Below are 23,362 nucleotides of genomic sequence, written 5' to 3'. Positions count from 1 at the left end.
CACCTAATACTATCCGAAAACTCTGCCCCAGCTGCACCAGCTTTACCATTGATGGCAACACCTTACCCATTGCCAAGAGTGTAAAAACCCTCGGTTTCTATCTAGACACAAATACCAACCTAGCCAAACAAATAAACATGACCGCCTCAGCCACTGCCTACACTGGTAAATTAATCAGGGCCTGCAGGCCATTGATCTCCCCTAGCAACTGCCTCACTTTAGCCAGAGCACTCATTCAATCTAAATTGGACTATTGTAACAGCCTCTATGTAGGCGCCAACAAAACAGTAATCAACAAACTGCAAGTCTTACAAAATAACGCACTCCGTGCCGCCCTAAATATTCCTAGAAGAGAACATATCTCCGCTACAAGAATCGCTTGCAATTGGCTCTCCATCCAACAAAAACTCGACCTAAAAACCTTATGCCTTACATACAAAGCTCTTAACCATCTAGCCCCACCCTATCTCACTAACAAATTTACATTAAGACTGAACACTAGAACCACTAGATCCTCTAACACACTACAACTGACGGTGCCCAAATACTCCCTCAAAAGAGCTGGTGGATCCAGCTTCCCAACTCTGGCCTCACAACTTTGGAACACTGTTCCACTGGATATCAAATCCACACCTACCTTCCAACCCTTCAGAACTAAGGTCATCACCTGGTTACTCAACAAATAACCAACCATGTTTGTATACATTCCTAATGTACAAATGTTTCTTATTATGCACTAACTGTCTTTCTGTTTACTCTGCCTCATTACTACTGTACATTTTTCCCTACTGATGCCTGTAACTTGATGCTCAAAGCGCACATATACCCCTGGGTCAAGAGCGCTATACAAATAAATAAACAAACAAACAAACAAACAAACCGTCACCTCCCGACCGGCTACATATTGAGGGATCTGAAACAGCATGTTTTGGGACCCTCTCGGAGGAGAAGACGAGGCCGTCCTTTGTTAGAATTAGAGCCCCTAGGAATTGCTCGACAGAACAGGAGGTCTATAGTCTTTTGGGTATTTGAGAAGCATCTTTTGTAAGAATCCCGTTATGAGCCAGTCGTCGAGGTAAGGATAGACTGGAATGGACAACCTGCGTAGGTGTGCCGCTGCCACTACCTTCGTGAATACCCTTGGTGCTGAATCTATGCCGAAGGGTAGCACTTTGTACTGATAGTGTTTGCCTTCTATCATGAACCTGAGATACTTTCTGTGCGCTGGCAACAGTGAAATATGAAAGTATGCATCTTTCATGTCCAGTGTTGCCATGTAATCCTCCTGTTAGAGCAGGGGGATTACTTCCTGTAGAGTCACCATCCGAAACTTTTCAGGTTTTCCAAATTTGTTCGCTGGCGCAGAATACAGGGCGCATGGTTAGATCCTTTTTGGGTACAAGGAAGTACACTGATTAAATACCCTCCTTTACCTGTGATAGAGGCACGACCTCTATGGCTCCTTTTTTCAGCAGCGCTTCCACTTTCTGAAGAAGGATGGAAAGGTGTTCCGGTGAGAGACGTCTTCCCTTTGGAGGTCTGAATGTTTGGGATCGACTGAATTTGATACAGTAACCATGGGCTATTGTTGACAGTACCCAACGGTCAGTGGTTATTCCCTCCCATGCTTGCAGAAACAATGTTAACCGGCCCCCGACAGGAGATGCATGGGAGGGGACCCGAATCTTCCAGTAATTTGGTGGTGGTAGCCGGGGAGCCTCTAGGAGTAGGGCCCCAACCTCTCCCTTTGCCACGACGTTGCCCTCTTTGAGCATACTCTGTGTTATATCCACTGGTTCCCTGAGTGGAGGACCAGTTCCTGGCTGAGGTGTACTGTTGTCGAGTTTGTCGTTGGCCATGAAAAAAGCGCCTATTGCCATAACCGCGCTTATTAGGGGGTCTCATGATTTGGTCCAGGGTCTTTAATGTTTCGTGCTCCTTCTTAGCTGTTTCCAGTGCGTCATCAACCACCTTACCAAACAAGTTGGAGTCTTCAAGGGGTTTGTTTATGAGGGACGCCTGTGTTTCTGGCTTGAAACCTTTGTTTCTGAGCCAAGCATGTCTCTTAAGGAGTACGCCTTGGACTAGAGAACGGCCAGCCGTTTCTGCAGCATCCAAGTTGTTTTTGCTGATGCTTTGGTTCACCCGAGTGCCTTCTGTAACAGTGGCCAATAAGCGGGTATGCAAGGGCTCATGGACTTCTTGTAGGCCTTCGCGCAACAGGCCCCATTGGGCATCGGCGTAACTAGCAACAGAGTTGTATTGTTGGCAATTTGCGTGGCGAAAGCTGCAGAGGATGTAATCCTTTTCCCTAAAGCATAGAGCTTTTTTCCCCCGCTTTATCGGGAGGAGCTTCACTGGTGGATAGTGGAACCCCCGCTCTTTTCCTCGTGGTGGTCACCCAGAAAATCTGGTATGGAATGACCCCTAATATATAAAGGATCTGAGGGTGAGGGGCTAAAAAGCTTCTCGATCCTTGAGTTCACACCTCTAAAGCAGGTGTAGATAAAGAGGGAACGAGTCTCTTGATGGAGGCGAGGAGGGGTATGGCTTGGCTAGCAGGTGGCTTTTCTTTGATTATTTTTTCTACAAAATCTTCTGGGGTAGTCTCCCCCATATTAAATTGAAAAAGTGCTGCCGCCTTGCGTACCATTGCATTAAATGTGGGTTGATCGTCCACAGGTGAAGGATCTCAGACGAGCGTAGTCTGTGGAGAGGCTAGGTCCAAAACATCAGGGTCCGTTGACGCCCCTGAGGACTGCCAGGGATGTGGCTCACATATGTCGGGATCCTCTTAAAAACCCCTATAGGATCTTGTAAATCTTCAGTATTTAAGAATTAATCCTCTTCCTGAAGGAGGGGATCCTCTTCAGTGAGGTCATATGTGTCTAGTTCTTCCTCAAGTGGGTCAAAAGGTCTTGGGAATTTGGCTCTAGGGTCTTGAGGGAGTACTTCCCTTGGCCTTTTAGGTGTAAGGTGTTCAGAAGTGGACACAAACCTATCTAGCCTGTTCATACATGATTCAAATCTTTCCCTAGTCCATTGGGATGTCCCAGAACAGTCTAGTGGCGGAAAGGCTTGCTCCTCCGCCTCCAGGTGTCGAGATCTCTCCCATAAAGTGGAGGATATACCCCCCCCCCGTCGCCCTCAGAGAACCCTGCACGTGGGCTCGACGGTGGGGAAGTATGTCTGGGTTTTCCCTTCGACGTGGGTGGAGGTTCCGGCGTCCCTTCACTAGCTTTTAGCGTGTCACTGACCTTTTGAGCGGGCTTCGGTGACTCTTTCATCAGCCGTTTCTGAGAGTCTAGGGAGCCTATTCTTGATATACTTTCCATGACTAGCTTCTCCGTCGGGGGCGGGTCTTGAGTAGTTTGACGGAGCCAGAACTTTGCTGTCAACAGCCGCCTTCTTCCGAGGCGTCTTGATGGATGATGTTTTTGTGTTAGCGCCCTTAGTACTAGACTGCCCAGTCGCTAGGCGCGCATGCAGCTGCGGGGAGGGCTGCCGACTCTTGCGGTTGGTGGAGGCAGCCGGCTGTGCCGGCGTCTCCGTCGGCGCTGAGGCCTTCCTCGATTTGCTCGAGGAAGCCGGGGACAGAAAGGGCGGAGCGAGAGCGCTCTGATGAGGGGGTCAACAACCTCTGTTACGGAGGTGGAGTTATCACTATCCCCCTCATCACACTCAGCGACAGCGGGGGAGGAATCAGCCTTTGACAACCCGTAGGCTGCCCACTTTTGACCCTGGGTTCCTTTAAAGTTTTTGGTTGAAGGAGCGTACAGGCCGCACAACCAGCCTTGTTGTGGTCAAGGGGTAAGCAGCGGTTGCACCGCTTATGCTTGTCCTTCCACAGAAATCTGCCCTTACAACGTGGGTAAAATCTAAAAGGAGTCCTCTCCATAGCTGAGGATGTAACCAGTGATAACGACCCTGAAAGAAAGGGGGGAGAAAAGGAAAGGCATTCTAGAAGAAGCAGAAATGTCCACCCCGACCCCACTCTCCCTACCCGGCCCAAAGATCACCATCCGTCGAAAACCACAGCTGAAGATCTTGTCTCGCGGAGGAGTGGAATAGCTGTCGAAAGAGGGCTGGAGGTGATACGAGTTACTAATAATTAACAAAATCGACCAATGGTCGAGTCAATGGCAATGTCTCTTACGAGTTCCGCTTAAGGCAACCAGTATTCTGGGTGGAAAAAAACAATCTGAGGGACCTCAACGTGTGGGGGATTTTGGGTACACTGCACGTCACTATAGGGATAGTGTTACAGAAACGCCTATGTCGACGTCCCCTTTTCGAAAAACAAGATGCAATACTCCACAGTGACCACTGGATGTTGGACTATGCACAGCATGTGATTCTAATCAAGCCTCTTTACGGAGTGTAGGGTGTGCAAACGTCAAATCTAGATCTGCTTTTATTGAAGTGCCAATAAGTTGCAGTATGCAGAGACCAATGATCAATGTGGGAAAACACAGGATACTGGATGGGAAAAGATAAAGTACTATTGTTTCTGCTCTCTCCCTCTCCCCTACTCTGGAATGCTTGGTCTCTCCCTCTGCATACTACTCCAACTCTACTATTATTTAAATCCAACCTCAAAGCTCTCCTTTCTGAAGAACCAGTTTCCTAGCACTATACGCTACTGTATCACCCGGTTTCACTCTCGCCATTCCCTTCATGGACTACCCTACAGAAAATTCTCCGTCAACCCTCCATAATTAAACCCTTTCTCCAACATTGCGTTCCTATGCCATTCGGTCCTCTCCTCGACCCTGGTTCCCCCTGCAACATCTGGTCTTCAAGTCACTTTCTCTCACACCATTGTGAAGGACCCATGTCCTCCACTATTATCAATGGGAAGTTGTGTATGCATTTTTGTGCCAAAAATGCATTCTTTTCTCTGTGATTATTGTATAAATAAATATGGTGCATCTTTCCTGACATACTTGACTTTCATTAGTATTTGCTTTTGAGAAATCCAAATAGACCATAATGAAAACTGCAACACCCATAAATGCATCATTGTCAGGCTACCATTTCCTCCCTTTTCTTCCCTTTGATGCAATGGACAGGATCACAACTGTCTCATTTGCCACATTCAGTTAACATTCTGTCTTTCACTGGTTCCATGTCATTTCAACCAAGTAAATTACTTCAATGTCATTTACTTCAGTGAAATTACTTCGAAAATACTTCAATTGTTTGAGGAGGTGGGGGGGTTTCTCCCATGTCCTCTTTAGTAGCAGCCCCACCCCAAACCCTTTGCCACCCCACTTTCACCCCTTACATTTTTAAAGTAGTTGTGGGGTAAGTATTTTCAAAGTCATTTCCACGAAGAAAATTACATTCAAGTAAGTTACTGGGAACCGATTTCACTCGATCCTAGGGTCTAGAACATGACCCTGCTTTCATAGAAAATGATTTAAAAAAACAGGACCTCACTACCCAGCAACAACCATGTCTATCAAAAAAAGAAGGCTGCACACCTGCTCATGGTATCATCTTCCTCGGAGTCGCACATGCTGGTCGTCTCAATCTCACTGGTCAGTAGCGTAGAGGAACTCTCGTACCCTGCGAGGTGTCGTTCCATACGTGTCTGTCCATTAAACCGCTGACCAGCTGAATTTATTTTTAATGCAAAGAAAGAAAGCTAGGTATAAGATCTTGCTCTTATGATATATGATAGGTTATTTAAACACACTTTCACACCTCAGAACACCGCACTGGCACAAAAGGTTCTTTTCGTACAGTTCCTTGTGTACAGAAAGGGCAAAGTCCGAGTTCAGAGTTGGCAGTAAGAAAAGGACTTGCAGCACAGGGGGCAACCAGGCTTGAGAGCAGTTTTCAAACAAAAAAAAGAAGTCTTACTTACCTGTAAATATAGGTCTGGGAAAAGTGCGCTGAAATGGCCAGCAAATCACCCCATCCGCACCACCAGTTGGAGAAAGCGTACAGAAGGGAGCCTGGTGCATGGTGGCCGGGGCTGCTCATGACAGTGAAGATCAGTTTCACCTGGCTTTCATGTGCTGAGCGACATAGTTAAAGTTTCTTCAAAACAGGTGCTTAAAATGTTTACTTTGCAACACAGTTAAATCAGTAAGCAAGGAGTATTACTACCTATGCCAGGTACTAGGTGGAGTGCAGCATTATGTGACAGGGTTAGGGATCAGGATAAAATGGGGAGGCCGCCTACAAGGAGGTTTACGAGTCTCATTCGCGGTGGGGGGTAGGAGATGGGTGCACCCCAGTGCATGTACCCTTCTTGTGCCTGGCTGAAAATGTCAAGTACCATTTCTTCTCGCTTCATACCAGTTGTGCATAATGGTCACTAGTGTTTCCCTCTTCTTCCTTCAGACTGCAAATAATGACATTTCTATCGGCGGATACCCAAGTCTGCAGCTCACTAGAGCGAGGTGGTTACAAGTAGAGAGGCTGAGGAACGCTGTTGGATTAAACCGGCAATTCAGAGGGTCCACATAATCCAGAAACAAACTTTATAAATTACAGTTTTCAGTGAGCCGCCATTTACTAAAGCTGGTTGTCCTGTGCACAAAAAGAGGGCAGGGTTTAAGGCCAGTTAAATGTTTGCAGGTGATTGTAACCAGGCTCATACGGAAAAAGAACCCAACAGTTGCCCCGGAACTAGCTGACTGGGGGAGGCAAAGGAATGGAACAGGGGGAGGGTAGAAGGGGACAGAGACCAGGGCAGTGTGGGTTGTCCAGATGATGTAAAGTGAGAAGGACCAGCAGCCCAGGTGGAGCAAGAACGGTGCAGCGGAATGTGGAGGAAAATTACGGATTGTGCACAAGGTGAGGTATTGGTTGCTGAGAGAAAGTGGTAGTTGGGTGTGAGTGCATGTTAGGTGAGTGAGACTAAGGGAGAGTGTAGGGGGTGTGTGACAGGGAAGGAGACTGTGGGAGCTTTGGATGTTTAGTGTGAGGAGAGTGTAGTGGTGGTAGAGTGGGGAGAGTGGATCGAGGGTAGGAGGAAAAGAGTAGTAGAGACGGGAAAAGGGGTGAGACAAGTAGAGAATATGGTCTGGGGTGGAGGTAAGGAGCAGAAGGCAAGAGCAAGCAACATCAGAGGGACATAGGAGAGATGGTGGGAAAAATAGCACAGAGGATAGTAAGGAAATCAGAGACAGAAGCACAGGGTGGGGAGTACAAGGACATTAAACGAAAAGGCAAACGGAGCCTGGATAATGGTAGAACTTAGCCCAGTCAAAGATCACTTATTTCTGCGAGATCCCTGAATAGGCGCCATCTAATAATTCCTAGAGTAAGTCGGATAGACAAGGCGTTTGCCTTTAGGCCAACACAACCAGCAGGCAAGATCAGATTCCTTATTAGATTCAGATTTATTTATATTTATTTATAAGTTGCCGATGACAGGCCCAGAAGCATAGTGGCGTGTTGGGGAGAATTTTGAGAAATGTGCTAATTCTGCTATACCTTAGAGACCCCAGCACTTTTTGCTGGACTTAAGGACTTTTAATTTTTAACCCTGGAGAGAGTGAGACCCTTTTTCCCACTCATGTATTTTAATGTGATTTTGAACTCTGTCAGACTCCACAACCAAAAGAAACACAAACTCTATAGGCATCATCTTTGCATTGTGACATACAGCACCTTCAGTGCAGTGGCACAGTGCAGTCTTTCAGATTTCCCAAAGTTTAAATACCTTCTCTTGGATAAACTACTGTTTCCAAGAGCAGTGGAGTAAATTTGACTTAACTTACTTTGTAAACTTTCTAGAACCAACACACACTATCTGACAATAGGGTGCCGGAGGGGTTACTTAGTATCCCCTTTGTCTAGCTTCTCATGTAACATTTTTATGTTACCCTTTCCTCGATGAATGGCTGGTTGCAGTGGTTTACTTATAACTACGGTGGTGTGCATTTACCGCTTGCTTCATTCGCAGCTGCAGTAAAGCACCCAAGGGTGCCATTTTTGTCAAAATGGCTCCGGTCGTCTTTTTTTTGCCATTTCTCTGTGGAAAGGTCCTTCTCGAGATTTACTCTGCAGGCCAAACCAGGTTTGGTCCCTTTATTAATTTTGTCTATGACAGGATTCACGAGTGAAGGGTATCTAGTAGGGGCAGGAAGCGAGGGAGGTGCCCGAAACTCCCTGTGCTTAGTCTCCTAGGAGACAGGCATGCACTCTTAGGTGATTGGCTGTCTGGCAAGGACTACCACCTTGTTGGGTGACTGACAGCTAGGCTGGAATGAATGGGAGAAACCAACATAAAAAGGTGAGGCTTTTTGGCTTGGAAGGCAGAGTCGATCACTGGACAAAGGAATCCGAAAAGAACTTGAAGAGGCCGTCTGCTGCAACTCCAGGACCGTTTGTTTGCCCGGTAAAGCCCTGCTGCTGTGCTGAAACTCAATTTTTCGTTTCAACTAGAGAAGCCCTGCAAGGAAGACTTCTCCCTTTGAGTTGGTAGGACCACCAAACAACTACAAAGTAAGCCCCCTGGACATCCTCTCGAAGCTGGTTGAATTTCCACTGCAGTCACTGCTGAAACCGAATAGCAAGGGAGAGGAACACCAGATCGTGTGCGTTGTTTTTGAGCTGGCCAAGAGCTCCAGGAAGATCCTCCGGACTCCCAGGAAGCAGGACTGACCAAGCCTGAGCCCCTTAAACAGAGTGCGGGCTCCAGATCCAAGGAAAGCCCATCTCGACAGCCAGGAACCGCAGTGTTGCTATTTGCAGTAGACGTGAAAAGCTGAAACACCAAAGTGCCACTCGTTTGAAGATTGCTAGTTGCTGCAGTGCAGGAGTCCCCAGAAGTCCTCCCTCTTGTCCCCACGACCGAGGTACAGGAACACCAGGATCTGCAGAGCTGCACAGGAACAGAAGCCACCTGCTGAACTTTTCTTCAATCTAAAAGGTACTGTACAGTCTGAGAGAACATACCTCTTGTTGTGCCACCTTGCTTGATCTCAGTTGAGACTTGTCTCAGTTGCTCTGGTGGAATTGCTTGCATCTTCTACTACTCACAGGCCGAACAGCTTGGGACCCTACATTTGATTCTACTTTTGCTACAAAGATTTCTAAAACATTGTGCAAGACTTTTACTCACCTGCAAGTAGGGCTTCAGTTCACCTTGACTTTTGCTAACTTAACATTGGCTGGCCTGGCTCCCTGAATGACTCTTCTCTCCTCTGCTTATATGTTTTGCCTTCCTTCCAGGAAAGGGTTATCTGACTTTGCATTGGGGGTTATTGAAAGTACTTACCTGGTTAAGAATAATTGTGTGAATACTAGTCTTATTCTGAAACCTCTTTTCTTTGACACCCCTCAAGTATATTCTAAATGCAACAGTGATATATTAATGTCCACAACACCCTAGCTATTGAAGTCACTCAAGGGTGTAGGTAGTGTCTGTGAGCCATCAGAAATGGGCATTTGCTGATTTAGAAAACTAAGTGTGTGTATTTAAGTGTATTGTGTGTTGCTTTATATTGCTCCAATCTGAAGAAGGCTTACTCTGACTTAAATAAAATAATTGTTTAATCAAGAAGACTTGAGTGTAAGAGTTTATTTGAATACTTGTCACTGTGCATCTCTGTGCAACTCCCCTACAGCTCACATTGACCTGTCTTGAGATAAGCCTGACTATTCAACCACACTACCAACCTGTGCAGTACAGACTTATACCAAAAGTTGGGTTCCTATTGCCAGGAGGTCAGTTTGTTGTAGAGCACCCAAAGGGTGCTGCATACAATCTTGCCTAACACGGCGCCAACAACAACGTACAATACAAAAAACACAAAAACCAAAGTCATAAATCTGGAGAAACAGACGACCGAGAAGCAGATTCTCATCAAGTCAGAGATAAAGTCCCACCTTAGCAGAACAGAAGTGTCTTAAGTCCAGCTTTGAAAGCTTCCAAGAATTGGCACAATCTCAAGTCTGGAGGAAGAGCATTCCAGATTCTTGGTGCCATGAAGCAAAAAGATTGCTGTGCCACTATGCCAAGTTTGGCGCGAGGCATTTGAAGAAGAGCCATATAATGATATCTCAATGTTCTTCGGACGGGTAGCCAGGAGATGTGGCTAGATAGATAAGCCGGGCTTAATCCAAAAGTAATACACATTAGTCGAAAAGTATCCTACTGGCCATACGAAGCCATTGTAATGCTTTCCTAGCTACAGAGACATGGTCACTCCTTTTCAATCCCAGGACTGCTCTTAATGCATTATTTTGTGTGATCTGGAAACACATGTCTCCTTTACCTATACCATGTAACAGGCTGGAGCCATAATAATTTGGCTCTGATAATTGCTTTTGCGATTGTCGCTCGATTGTCATGCGACAAGTACGGCCTCATGTGTCCTAACTGTTTGAGGTAGTAAGAAGTGGACGACACCAGTAGGCTAACATGAGCCTTCGTGATAAGATCTGGGTCAATCACCATGCCCAAGGTCTTTACCTTCTGCAGGGTGGGAATAACACATCCGGCTATGTGGAATTCACTAAAATCCGGACCTAGCTTCTTCAGGCCAGACGCTGTGCCCACAATCATAATTTCGGTTTTCCTATCATTCAAGACCAACCCATTCTCCATCATTAAGTCTAGATTATGGCATACACCCTGTTGATTGTCTCAGGGTCCTCAGTATGATATCCTGATAGAGGGAGTAGGCACCGAGTATCATCATTGTAGTTTGTGAAAAGAATCCCTCTGTCACTCAGTAACTTAAAGAGTGGAGCTGTAGACAGATTAAGTAACGCAGGGGACATGATTTCTCCATTAACAAAAGTGTTACATTTAAATACATACATACATATTTGTATTTCAATTTGACATAACTTTGGCAATATTTAAAATAGATGCCCTTTTTTTAAGTGCTCTGAAACATAATTATAAGTCATACAAAATTCCTTATCATACTGTGCTTTACAATAGTGAGGTAAAATTAGTTTACACAAGTCTAAGTACCGTGGACATAAAAGTAAAAAGTGACCCAAGTCCTCGACTCTATCCTGATTAGGCAGATACTAGACATTTCTTTACGCTCCCACCTTCTTCTATCCTTCAAGGGTAAAAGATTCAACATCGTCATTATTATAATCCTTCTGCAGGGCCCAGATCTAAATGAGCAAATTCCTCCGCCTCCGTATGTCTTAAGGCTATAAAAGACGCATGTGAGGGCAGTAAACGCACCATCCCAACATTCCTCTCTAAATCCCACCTCCTTGCTTCCTGCATTACCATATTCACGATGTTGGATAGCGTATAGTAGGAAGGACAGTCCTTGTAAGTAATTTGCCACAGACAGAAACTTAATTCCCTCATTATACCATTTGTATTTAATAATTGCCGAGGATCCCTTAATTTCCCCTGCCACTCCTTAAATTTGGGTTTATTGGTTGGCCCACACAGACCTTTTCGAAAATAACTAGCAAACCTTATTTGTGCGTCTATATCTCAAATGATGGAATCCCCAGTTCCAACCGTAGAGCACTATTTAGCGTACCTTGTGGAAGGGCCACTCATTTTTTTCATTATTCTGTTGTGAGGTTTCTCCAAAATGTTACAATTGACGAATCCCGAGATCTCGCGCCAATAGGTCATCAGGGTGCAGACCTTGGCTTTGTTTATCATGGTGGAGAGCACCAAGCAATGATCTACTGTAGAGTAGCCTTTCCTAAATCCTGCCAGCAGTGACTACAAAAGATTCATAGAATCAGCCCACTCCAAGTATGCACTTTACAAAATTCCGCTCGTAGACAGCAGGGAGTGACCGATCTCTAGTGATAACCTTAGGGTTTACGGATGCCTGTGCTAGGGAAGGAAAATCCCGAGCGGGAACCCTCTCACTGAGACGCTTCTTAGATGCCTTACTAAAACTCCTAAAACTTTCTACGAGAGTTGGTGTGTTAGTGAGGCCATCTGTTACAATTGACAAATCCACAAGCCGGGAGGCCCTGCGGGCCCTCCTTGAAGGCCCGCATTTAAGGCAAATGCCTGTCTGGGCCTGTCCGGGCATTCCCGGCATCATGGCCACTCACCCTGGCCTCACGAGAGCCACGCCATCGTCCTCTGCCGATGCTATCCCTCTACGCCCCAGATCTAACGCTCACCAGGATGAAACATCCCCTATCGCTCATTTATCTACCCCCAACCCATCACTCCAGGCACATTGGCAGGCAATAGTCCAGCTACAAGGTAAGCTGAACTCCACTTCGCATTCTACTGCACCTCCCACGCCACGCCCGAACCCACCATGGCCAACTTCGCTGACTTGCAAAAACCTCCACCATTTCTTCGTCTCTCCAACAAGACCTCAATGCCCATAGCCAGCAGCTATCACTGCAGCCCTCCTGAAACCCACTCCCACCCCTCTGAAAAATAAGCCTGACCATCCTCTATAGCAACCCAGTCGCCACACACTCCCAATCCAACAGCCTTCCTACCCCAAACATCCCCTTTCCGTCAGCTCTGCGTTTGAAGCGCCTACACCAGCGCATCACGTCCCATCTCCAGAGCAAAAAGATTTCAAAGACTACGGTCCCGCACCACCTCCACTATTCACATTTCCTATACCACACCCATCAGAGGGAGCACTAGAATACAGACTCCTCCTGCATGTTGCCCCCTCACCTACCCAAACACCCCACCAACATAGAAGTAGAAACAACCCTTGCAGGACCGACAAACATCACACAACTATAATGTGCACTTACAAATTCCCGTTCACTATGCACACACCACACACAACACATTCTAGAACAGCATCTCAACGTCCTTGCAATCACCGAAACATGGCTCCACAACTCAACTGGCCTGGTCGTTTCCCTAGGCTTCGCCATACTGAGATCCGACCGGACAAGCAAACCAGGAGGTGTAGCCATCATCCACAGGTAGGCAATTGACAGAGAAATACCTTTTTTACCCCAATTAGTCAGTGAAGCTTTACTAAGATTTCTCTCAACCCCAAAACCACCATCAACCTCTTCCTCATCTAACAACCCATCCACTCGAGTTCCCAAGATCTCGACCTCCCCCTACTCATCACTCCCCTGATTAAGCCCAACACTGAATTCATACTCCTTGTAGACTTCAGCCTAGGCTGTAATGACCCCATAGATTCCAAAGCTACCGCCTTAGCGTCCTCACTCTGCGAAAGGAAATTCTCCCAACTAATCACAGCTCCCACCCACAACAAAGGCTTCACCCTAGATTGGATGCTCACCCTTAACATTGCAGCCAACATCACAGATGTCTACCTTATACCATGGACAGAACACTCGTTGAACTTTACATACTGCATCACAGTAGTTTCACTACCTTCACCACCAAACCCTTTCCCATTCTCACCTGCAACACCCGTAGACTAATAGAGGCAACCCTTGCTCCGACCTTAAAACACCTCGCAAACCAGGGTGCCAGTTCAGCCAATCCGGAGACCATTGTGGTACACATCAAACAACCGCTCACGCGCCCACTCAACTAACATACTCCCCCTTAGACCCATAGTTCCCAAACAACGCAAACACTCCTGGTTCTCACCCTAACATATGGATCTCAAAAGAACTCATTGCTCTCTGCAGACAAAAGCAAGAAGCAGAACACCTCTGGAAATGACTCCCCATTACAAACAACCTATAAGCATTCAATTTGGCAACCAAAGCCTACAAAGCCTCCCAGATTACCACAAAAGCCAACTCCTAAAATTGAAGAATCCTAGAAGCTCGATCCTAAAAAGAGCTAGAAAACTCCCTATCCCTCACCACACCAGTAAACCCGCTCAAAACCTGGTGCTCCACCCTTCAAACTGCCTTATCCAACAAAATTGAGAAACTGTGTGACTAGATAACATCAAACAACGCCCAACTAGCCTCCAATGCAACCACCGCAATTCCCCCCCACCCTCTTGCCTGGAACTATCCTATTCAGCGCTGCTCTTCCAATCCTCATCAGTCACCATCAAAGAGGTCTGCATCATCATCCAGCGCCTTAACCCCTCGAATTGCAGAGGGGACTCTTGTCTGGTGAGCATTTTCAGTCTCTGCACCACGACACATCTCTTCCATTACGGATTTTGCCAACGCCTCTTTCGCCACCAAAACCATCCCCACCCTCAAAGAAGCCTGGGTCTCACCCCTCATCAAGAAGCCCTCTCTCTTAACCAGTCACTCCCCACCAAATACCAGCCCATCACCATAGTGCTCTTACTTCTTAAAATCCTTGACCGCATAGCATACACCCAAATCTAAGCACACCTGGAAAACTCACACCTACTAGACACCAGACAAATCGGTCTTTCAACGCAAACTAAGCACAGAAACTGCCCTCTTTGGCCTCAACATACAACTGGACACCATCCGCGATACCAGTAACAGCCATCTTACTCCGACCTATCACCAGCCTTCGACCTCGCTGACCAGCATGTTCTGTGAAACGACCCCTCCACCAACTTCAACTTCTCCCAAGATGTCACTACATGGATCAAATCATTTCTTAGTTACCGTTCCTCGAGAGTCTTCATTGGAGATGCCTCGTCCGATGTCATCTGAGTCCCATTGGGCATCCCTCAAGGCTTCTGCATCTATCCAGCCCTCTAGAACGCATACTAAACCACTATTTGACCATCTCCAGCTTCGGCTACACAGCTCCTAGTCTTTGGAATTCTTGCCCCAGCTTCATCAGAAACAAACCCTCCTACAACACCTTCAGAAAACTCTTGAAGACTTGGTTGTTCAACAAATATGACTAAGCTGCCAACCACCTTGTCTTGTTTATGGACTAATGTTATTGATCAAATGTGGCTGTTCATTACACCATGTGTAAGCTATACCTAGTACAAGCGCCATGATACCCGAGGGTCTGGGCGCTACTATAATGCAATAAATAAAAAATTCCAAACAAGGCTCAGCCCATATAAAAGACCTCTGCTGATATACAATCAGGCCTCCAGATAAGCGCTGTACCAAGTCTTTTTACACATTAAATTCCTGTAAAAGCGACAGCATTATTATTTTCCTGCATATCATTTATGCAGCAAAAAAATACTCAGAGCAGAGGGCATTGTCACGGTCAGGTTACTTGACAGAAACCAGAAGACTACTTTTGATTATTATCTACATGGATGTAATTGCAGGTTAAGGACAAAAGCCCCTGAAAAATATATTTATTTCTCTGCAAGCTTTTCAGAAAGAAACAACACACAGTGCTATAAGGAATGATATTTTTCTGTTGAGCTTCTGCTGTGTTTAGTGTCTAGATGCTCATGAAGCAAGCACTGTGCATATTTCCCTAGCATTTTAGGATCATAGAATGAATAAAATGGAAGACTGAGTTAGAATTGAGAATTATCGAGTTACAATTGAGAATTCTCTTGTCACAAATTATGCTCTTTTCAGTGAAAGCAAACCAGTATTGCACAAAAGTATTTTTCAAAGTTCCTGAGCTGTATGCATTTATCATTAAGATGCATCTATATGGTGTGTTCAAACACATTGGGCCTCATTACAAGTTTGCCGGTCTGGAATTAACAGTGCCGGGAAAACCGTACCGGCACAGATTTCCGGACCGGCTCATTCTGACCCGCGATGGCAGAAACACCATCACTGCAAAGCAGACCCCCATCGCGGCAACGCACCTGGTAGCACCGTGCACTTAAACAGCGGGACGACCCGGCGGCGCACCCACAATCACCGGCAATGTGCAATACCGGGCACATTACCAGTAGCACGGACACAGAAACACAGCCAGGAGGATGGCAAACACTGAACACCGTGCCGGTATCACCAGCACCGCAGACATGACGTTAAACAGTGGCAGGTGAGCTGCAACAAGCCCCAGGTGTGTACAATCCAGCCAGCTGCACATCATAGGACACTGGGAGCCTACAAAAGGGCCACACCCAAGCCACACAACCATGCCGTCAGCCGCCCTAGCAGCAATTGGGATAGGGAACCTGCAAGCAGCAGCGGTGATTGAAGCAGAAGAGGTGGCGGCGTAGGCGCAGGAAGGAAATCAGGAACCCGGTGCACATCACAAACATCAATATGCAGCAGGTACCACCCCGCAGGCAGCCAGCAATACCCTGCATCAGGGCCTCACCCTGGAACCTGACCCCAAGTGAAATACATACTTTATACCGGCTTGACAGGGCCTCAATCATATAAATCATCACCCTCATTGAAGAAGACATAAGCAGCTGCATCCGACTGCAATTCACCCCTGCTGAAGGTAGCCTCTGTACTGCATTTCCTCGCCATTGGAACCTATAAGCACACTGTTGGGGAGCTGCACGGGCTGTCACAACCCTGTTTTTCCAGGATACTGTTCCAGGTACTGGAGGCACTCCTGCGCCAGAGCACATTTCCCTACCCCGCACCTCTACCCAGGTCAATGCCATCAAAGTGGCCTTCCATGCCATTGCCGGCATATGCCCAATTGCATAGGCGTATTGGATTGCACGCACGTGGAGTTGATTTTCAGACTTGCAAATGAGGCGGTGTATCGCAATCGGAAGCAATTCCACTCACTCAACGTCCAGATGGTCTGCAATGCCCAACAAGTCATCACGTATTGCTGTGCACGCTTCCCTGGGTCCACACACAACTCAATGGTATTGCGGAATTCAACACGGCCATGGTACATGGAACATTATGCGGGACAAAGCACATGGCTGTTGGGTAAGTACAACTGCCAATGCATGACCCCTGTGTATTGGGGAGGGGGAAATAGACAAGCACCAGATTACACACAGCTTACCGCGGCAACTGTGAAATTGCACCATGCCATGTGACGCCAAAGCATGCCCTGCATATCTTCATTTATACCCTGGCCTTGGGGTGGCACAACATGCAATGGCAACATGAGGAGGTGACTACCTCCACCGGCCAATGTACATTTGCTACTCCCATGCAAACGATGGGTGCATCTCGTGCTGTGCGCAGTGGTCACATCTTTGCTGTGTTCTGTGTCTGCCTGATGCAGATCTGCCCATCACCTTAAAATGCATGAGTCAACCACCACATCTGAATACATTGCAATGATTGGAAGATGTTCTTGCCTAACATCACTCCACAAATGTAAGCATCACAGAGCATGGAAATGTGATCCAAGTGTGCACAAAAGAGGAGTCAAACATCTGAATACCAGAAAGGGCATCTATGGACTGTATCTGATACAGACAGTAATACCACAAACAGTAACATGTGCCCTTACCATCACTCCCATGCAGGTGATGCCGGATATGCACTCACGCCATGGCTGATGACGCCCATATGACGGCCACGGAACAGGCATGAGGAGGCCTACAACCGGGCACACATACAGACACGTGGTGTGATAGAGCGGACCTTTGGACTGCTGAAGGCCAGGTTCCGCTGCCTGAGCAGATCAGGTGACACATATTGTAGTACAGCACAGAGAAGGCAGGGAAAACAGTGCTCGCATGTGCTATGCTGTACAATCTGTGCATACGCAGGACCATTCCACTGCCCCCAGACATCGAGCCAGCAGATGAGGATGAAGATGAGGATGAAGATGAGGATGATGATGATGGGTGCACTACCAGGCCGGGGTGCCACTGATGGACAACATGCACATGGAGCACTGATCAACAATTCTTTCTGATCTACCTCATACGCACATTCAGCACTTCATGTCGTAGCACTAGAGTAAATTATTTCCACAGACACAAAGATTGTCCACTCGTCATTTGCACACCAGTGTATTGTGAAAGTAACAGGAGAAACAGGTTTAGAATTGGAATTAAGACCACACGTGCACCCCCCCTGCCCCTTCTGCCCAACGTACCCACCCACCGACCGACCAGGCCCTAACTAACAAACCCCACTAAGGACCACCCCCACCACCCTAATGTACCCACCCACCGACCAGGCCCCAACTAACAAACCCTGCTAAGGACCACCCCCACGTACCCACCCACCGACCCAGACCCCATCACGACCTGTGTGACTCCATTTCCACGATGTAAGGCCTATTTTTTGCCATGCTTGGGCCCATGGTTGTCCTTCCCAATCGCTCCAGCAAGCCGCAATGTCGTCCTCTGGGGGCTGCTGGCCACAGAGCTCGTGGGAGTGCTGCTGGCGGAGGACAAAGTGGGGTTTGGTGGTGGCACATGGCCCATGAAGGCCTTCTGGGCCACCAACATCGTCTCTGCAATGTTTGACATTATGTTGTTGCCCTTCGTGACAACACCACGTTTGTGGTTGCGAAACGCCCTATTGCATGTGAAAGGTGGCGCACAGAGGTGTCACTGCTCTCACGCTGCAGACAGGCCTCCTCCTGAAGCTGTTGCTCCACAAGAGTGTCCTGGCGCTCTTTGATGCGCTGTACTCGGGCAGTGAGTTCCTGGAAAGAAGGTGTGAGGGAGCGCATCGGACAGTGCAGTCCAATGGGGCTGACTGTGTCTAGCTGCTCAGGTGTGGTATTGCCCCCCCCCCATTACCATTCCCAGGGGCGTCAGCAGCCTGATGTACGTGCACACTTTCAACACTCTCAGACTCATCATAGTTTGTTGGGGCACAGGCACTTGTAGGTACACTGGAAGTGGCTGCAGGGGGATTTGACGGTGGCGCATGCTGGTCTGCAGGTGCTGCAGGGATCGAGGTGTCCATGGTGTTGTGACAGATAAAATAGTGATTAAATAGTTATTTAACTTAATGTAGCGCTTCATGCATGGTTCAGTCAATTTCTAGTCACCGATTAGTAAACCTCAGTTAATAGTTTGCAGGCCTGAGGGACAGAGTTTAGGAAGCCACCCTACTTATAGTGTACAGGGAAAAACGTCTGGGGGTTCAGCTAAATCAATCAAGGTAGCATGGAGAGTGGCCAAGGCTAAATCTCAGGAAAGGTGAGTGGGGCAGGGGTCCACAATGACACAAATCAAGGATTACACTTAAAAACGGGCAAGCACAAATATACTATTTTTGAATGAAAGAGCCATTCTGATTGGCCTTAGCCGAGTCAATACCAGGCCGGGAATCCCTCTGTCAGGATTCCACGGCCTTTGTCCCCGGCGGGGGGCGTGGCAGCCCCTCAGTCAATGAAGAGGCTCGAAGCGGGGCCATCCCCGCTCCAAGCCTCCTCCCGCGGCTGAGAGGCAGGCCTTCGCCTCCCGCAGGGGACTCGGGCAGGTCTTTTTTTTTTTTATTCCAATCCCTCCCTCGCACCCGCCCCTCCCCACCCCCAACTTACCTTCTTGTTTATGCGCCCCCGGCGGGGGAAGAGGGAAGCCTCCAGCCGTGTGGAGACTCAGAGCGGGGCCATCCTCGCTCCGCGCCTCCACGCGGCTGGAGGCTTCCCTCGTCCCTCGCTGGGGACGCAGGTACGTTTTATTATTTTTTTTTTATTTTTTCTCCCCCCCCCCCATCTCACTCCCGCCCTCCCCAACCCCACTTATTTTCTTTTTGATACTTTTTCGGGAGCGGACGCAATGGGAAGACTTGTGTTCCCAGCGCGTCCGCTCCCGATGGCCGCCAAGGAAAGGGAAAACTGACTCAGTTTTCCCTTTCCATAGCGGCAGCCATTTTGTCAAAAAGCTTTTAGTGCCCCGGTCACGCAGTTTTTGCAGGCCGGGGTACTAATAGCTATAGGCCCATCGCGGCGGGGGCATTACCAACTCTGGTAATGCCCTGGTGCCTTCGTTAAGGCCCTCGCTTCGCTCGGGGTCTATAACTATGGCCCCGGGGCATTACCTAAATCGGTAATGCCCCCACCGCTTGGGGCATATTGCTTAATTATAGGCCCAAACTAGATGAATACAACAGGTGGCCTCATCACACAATACTGCTAATATAAAACATATAGTCACAGTAAGTTAGTGCAAGTCATAAAATGCAACCCCCTTCTCCCGCAATACCTGAAAGAAAAGGTATTAGACAATTGCATCAACAACTCTTGAATAGTGCAATCCGAAGTCGATTGTAGCCTTGTGCCCACAAGTACAAAGTTCTCAATAGTTTAGGAGTTGGGAAACAGTTGGGGAAAGGGCCCTGTGGATGTTGCAAAAGGTTGTCCAAGGGATTTACTTTTTTTCTAGCTTTTGGAGGGCTTTTTCACCAGGTGTTGTCAAATGTAAGGGTTATCAAATAAAGCAAAGTTCTTCACAAACTTTGAAAGGGTGGAGATAGGGGCACCAGTAAGTATTGTTACTACTAATCTGATTTTTCATCAGACATGGCAGTTTGAAGGACGGTCGCTGGAGGCAGGTGTTCCCGCTGTTGGTTCTGGTCGAAGAAGCCCAGGATCTGCGGGTGCAAGTGAAGTGCTGGTCAGGTACAGGAGCTGTGTGCAACCACTTCCAATGGAATAATGCAGCAGGGACCAACAAAGGACTCTTCATTACACTCGACCAGATGCAGGAAGGCCGGCTCCATCAATGGTCACCAATGCACATCAACAGCAGGTGTCACAGATGTCATGATCGAAGAAAGCCTATCTCAGGACCCCTTGATGTTGGAATGCCGAACATTTCGCAGGAAGGCTACTTGCAGGACAAGCTAAAGACCTCTGAAGTTCCGAGTCAAAACGCACAATGGTGGGGCTTCTACTGACATAGCCCACACTGGAGTTGGTCAGCCCGCTTGATGGCCCAGGGACACTTCAACTTGCAGGCCATGAGAAGATGTCGAGATGGGCTGTTCCCACCGGTCCAGGGAGTCGAAGTACCAACAAGGGTCTTCTGAGATCAGTAGCCAGACAGGGCTGCAGCGAGATTTGGTCCCCAGGCCTCTTCAGGAACAGTCCACGGGTCTTCCTTCTTCTGCATAGCTGCACAGGATATTTGGCTTGTCTGCAGATCTGAAGAAATGGCGGTAGGACCCCTCTTATGCTAAATTCAGGTAAGCACTGAAACTCAGCAGTTCAATCAGGAACCACTATGGGGGGAAACTCATGCTAAGTGACAAACCTGAGGGCGTCCTCACATCTATTCCCCTTGGGTCCTCTTCTCAGGTGGCCAGGGGAAGGCCATCACTTTTGGATTGGGACCCTGGGGGTGGAGAAGCGAGGGAGGATCACCTGGGTGGAGGGTCCTTGGGGCTTGTGGATGAGAGGTCCTCTGGTGAGACACGCCATCACCCTTTTCCATTTCTGGAAGAACACTCAATCCCAGACCCAGTTATGAGGTATTGCTACCCCTGTCCCACTGACCAAGGAAACCCCAGAAGGCATTCTTGGTATAGAAGCATCAGAAAGAGGGTGAAGAAAAGAAGGTTTAAGGGTGAGATCCTTTCCCTTATGAGAACCAACCTAACCCTCCCCCGTCCTTTATGGGGTATTGTAAAACATCCCCTTCATTTTCCCTCATTCAACCTACTACAATACTGGGACGAGGAAGAAGCGACTAGAAGAAGTGAACACTAGTAAGTTATTTCACCACTCTAGTACTGAGACAAGGAAGAAGCCTGAGGAGTATTGTAAAGGTCAGGCATGTCCCATGTTCTACTCTAATTGCAGTCAGGAAATCACACCTGCAACATGTTGGTTGCAGGTGTATAAGAATGGAGGAGATCAGCAGCAAACAGACCAGCAGGGGCTACCGTTTGCAAGGAGGCTGCCGTGGTTAGTCCTGCAGGAGAGCCAAGATGCCGCCAGATGACCCCAGGTAACTGTGGTGCCAGGACCAGGCAGGCCGTAAGAAATCCAAAGGTGTGGGAGCATCTGTGATCAGAGATACATAGCCGGAGCTGCAGGCAAAGAAGAGGAAACCAAGTAGCCGCCAGCATCCGCGGAAGGGAAGCGGATCCGGCGGTGGGAACAGAAGAGCATCCAAAGTGCGAGCGGGGCTAGCGGATGAAGCAAAGCCAGCAGGCGGAGCAGAAACTGAACAGCGCAGCTGCCCGTTCGATATGCTAGAGACCAGTGAGTGAAGGGGAAAGTCACTCGAGACCAGGACGCTCCTGGGGGGCTATGTGGAAACAAGGCGAATGCATAGAATAAGCACACAATGAAACAAACCCGAAGCCACGGGTTGAGAGAATAGTGAAGAGTCAAAAGTGAACAACGACGAATAGTGAATACCCAACTGAATGAACACTTGGGCAGAGCGACAACCTGATGACAGATGAATGAAATTACCCATTTGAAAGCAAAGTATGAAATAAGAGAGCAAGTGTGAAAGAGCCTACAGAGCATGACAGAAAGGTGGGGAAAGATAAAACCACTGCGAAGTGAACTTTATGCATGGATACAGTGTGGCAAAGCCAAAGACTGGCTAAGGAGATGTGACACATTGTGGCAAAGCCAATAGCCTGACAAGGAGAAGCAAAGCGAGGGTGAACATTCAAACATGGCAGATAAAGAATACCGGTAATGGGTGGACCTTGTGGTCCAACAACTGCGCCTACACCAGGGGACCCTCAATTGTGAAAGCCAAACATATTGCTGAAGTAAATCTAGCAGGAGTAATTTGACTGAACTGTTAATCCCATTCAGAAAGTGTGTCAAGCTGACCTCGAATTGTTTTGAACATTGGGAGACTGAGACAAAGTATAAGTTTGCAAGCTAAAGTTTCGGTGAAGGGAAATCGAGACTTACTGAACTTTGGTGCCGTCTTTAGTATGGGAACCTCAAGATCCCTTTTGGTTTTAACTGTCTTGAACTTGGGGAAGGTAACCCTAAGGATTTGTGGAACTATCTTGAACGTGGCAAAGGTAATTCCAAGACTTTTGTGGAACTTTCATGAACTTGGGGAAGGGAAGCTGAAAAATAAGCTAAGGGCTGGAAGAAGCTCAGAACTTTATTTCAATCACCATTTCTGTTAGGGATAATTCTCAGAAATGTGTTAATTCCCTGTAACTATGGACCTCCCAGCTCTTTTTGCTAGAATTTAGGACTTTTAATCTCTAACCTGGAGAGAGTGAGACCCTGTTCCCACTCTCATGTATTTCTTTCAGTGATTTAGATGGTTTCCTTTGACTTTGGAGTCTGACAAACTCCGTAGGCATCTTTGCATTTTGTCACACAGCACCTTCAGTGCAGTGGTACAGGGAAGTATCTTAGTTCCCAAAAGGTTTAAATACCTTCCCTTGGTGAAACTACTGTTTCCATGGACAGTGAAGTGAAATTGACATTACCTACATTTTCTAACTTTCTAGACCCAGCACACACTATCTTACCATAGGGTGCTGGAGGGGTTACCTAGTATCCCCTTTGTCTAGTTTCTCATGTAACATGTTTGGTACCCTTTGTACAATTAATGGCTGGTGGCAGTGGTTTACTTTTTACTACCATTGTGTGTTTTTACCGCGGGCTGCATTTGCAGCTGCAGTAAGACACCCATGGGTGCTTCTTTTATCAAAAAAGCACTGGTCATTTTTCACCATTTCTTGTTGGAAAGGTCCTTCTTGAGATTTACTCTGCGTGCCA

The 23,362-nt window shown here is 47.5% G+C and overlaps 1 protein-coding gene across 1 annotated transcript in view; it reads right to left on the bottom strand.

Annotated features, from left to right (window-relative positions):
• The window catches only part of DVL2 (dishevelled segment polarity protein 2), a 454,758-nt gene that overhangs the window by 210,740 nt on the left and 220,656 nt on the right, over positions 1–23,362 (bottom strand). The window contains exon 5 of the mRNA XM_069645872.1: positions 5,487–5,619. Coding sequence (XP_069501973.1) covers positions 5,487–5,619 — 133 coding nt within the window. The remainder of the gene's footprint in view (positions 1–5,486; positions 5,620–23,362) is intronic.

Source organism: Ambystoma mexicanum, chromosome 1p, assembly GCF_040938575.1.
Source record: "Ambystoma mexicanum isolate Mex_15411 chromosome 1p, UKY_AmexF1_1, whole genome shotgun sequence".
NCBI classification, from domain to species: domain Eukaryota; kingdom Metazoa; phylum Chordata; class Amphibia; order Caudata; family Ambystomatidae; genus Ambystoma; species Ambystoma mexicanum.
The sequence above is the reverse complement of the archived record's forward strand: the minus strand, read 5'-3'. Positions and strand labels throughout refer to the sequence as shown.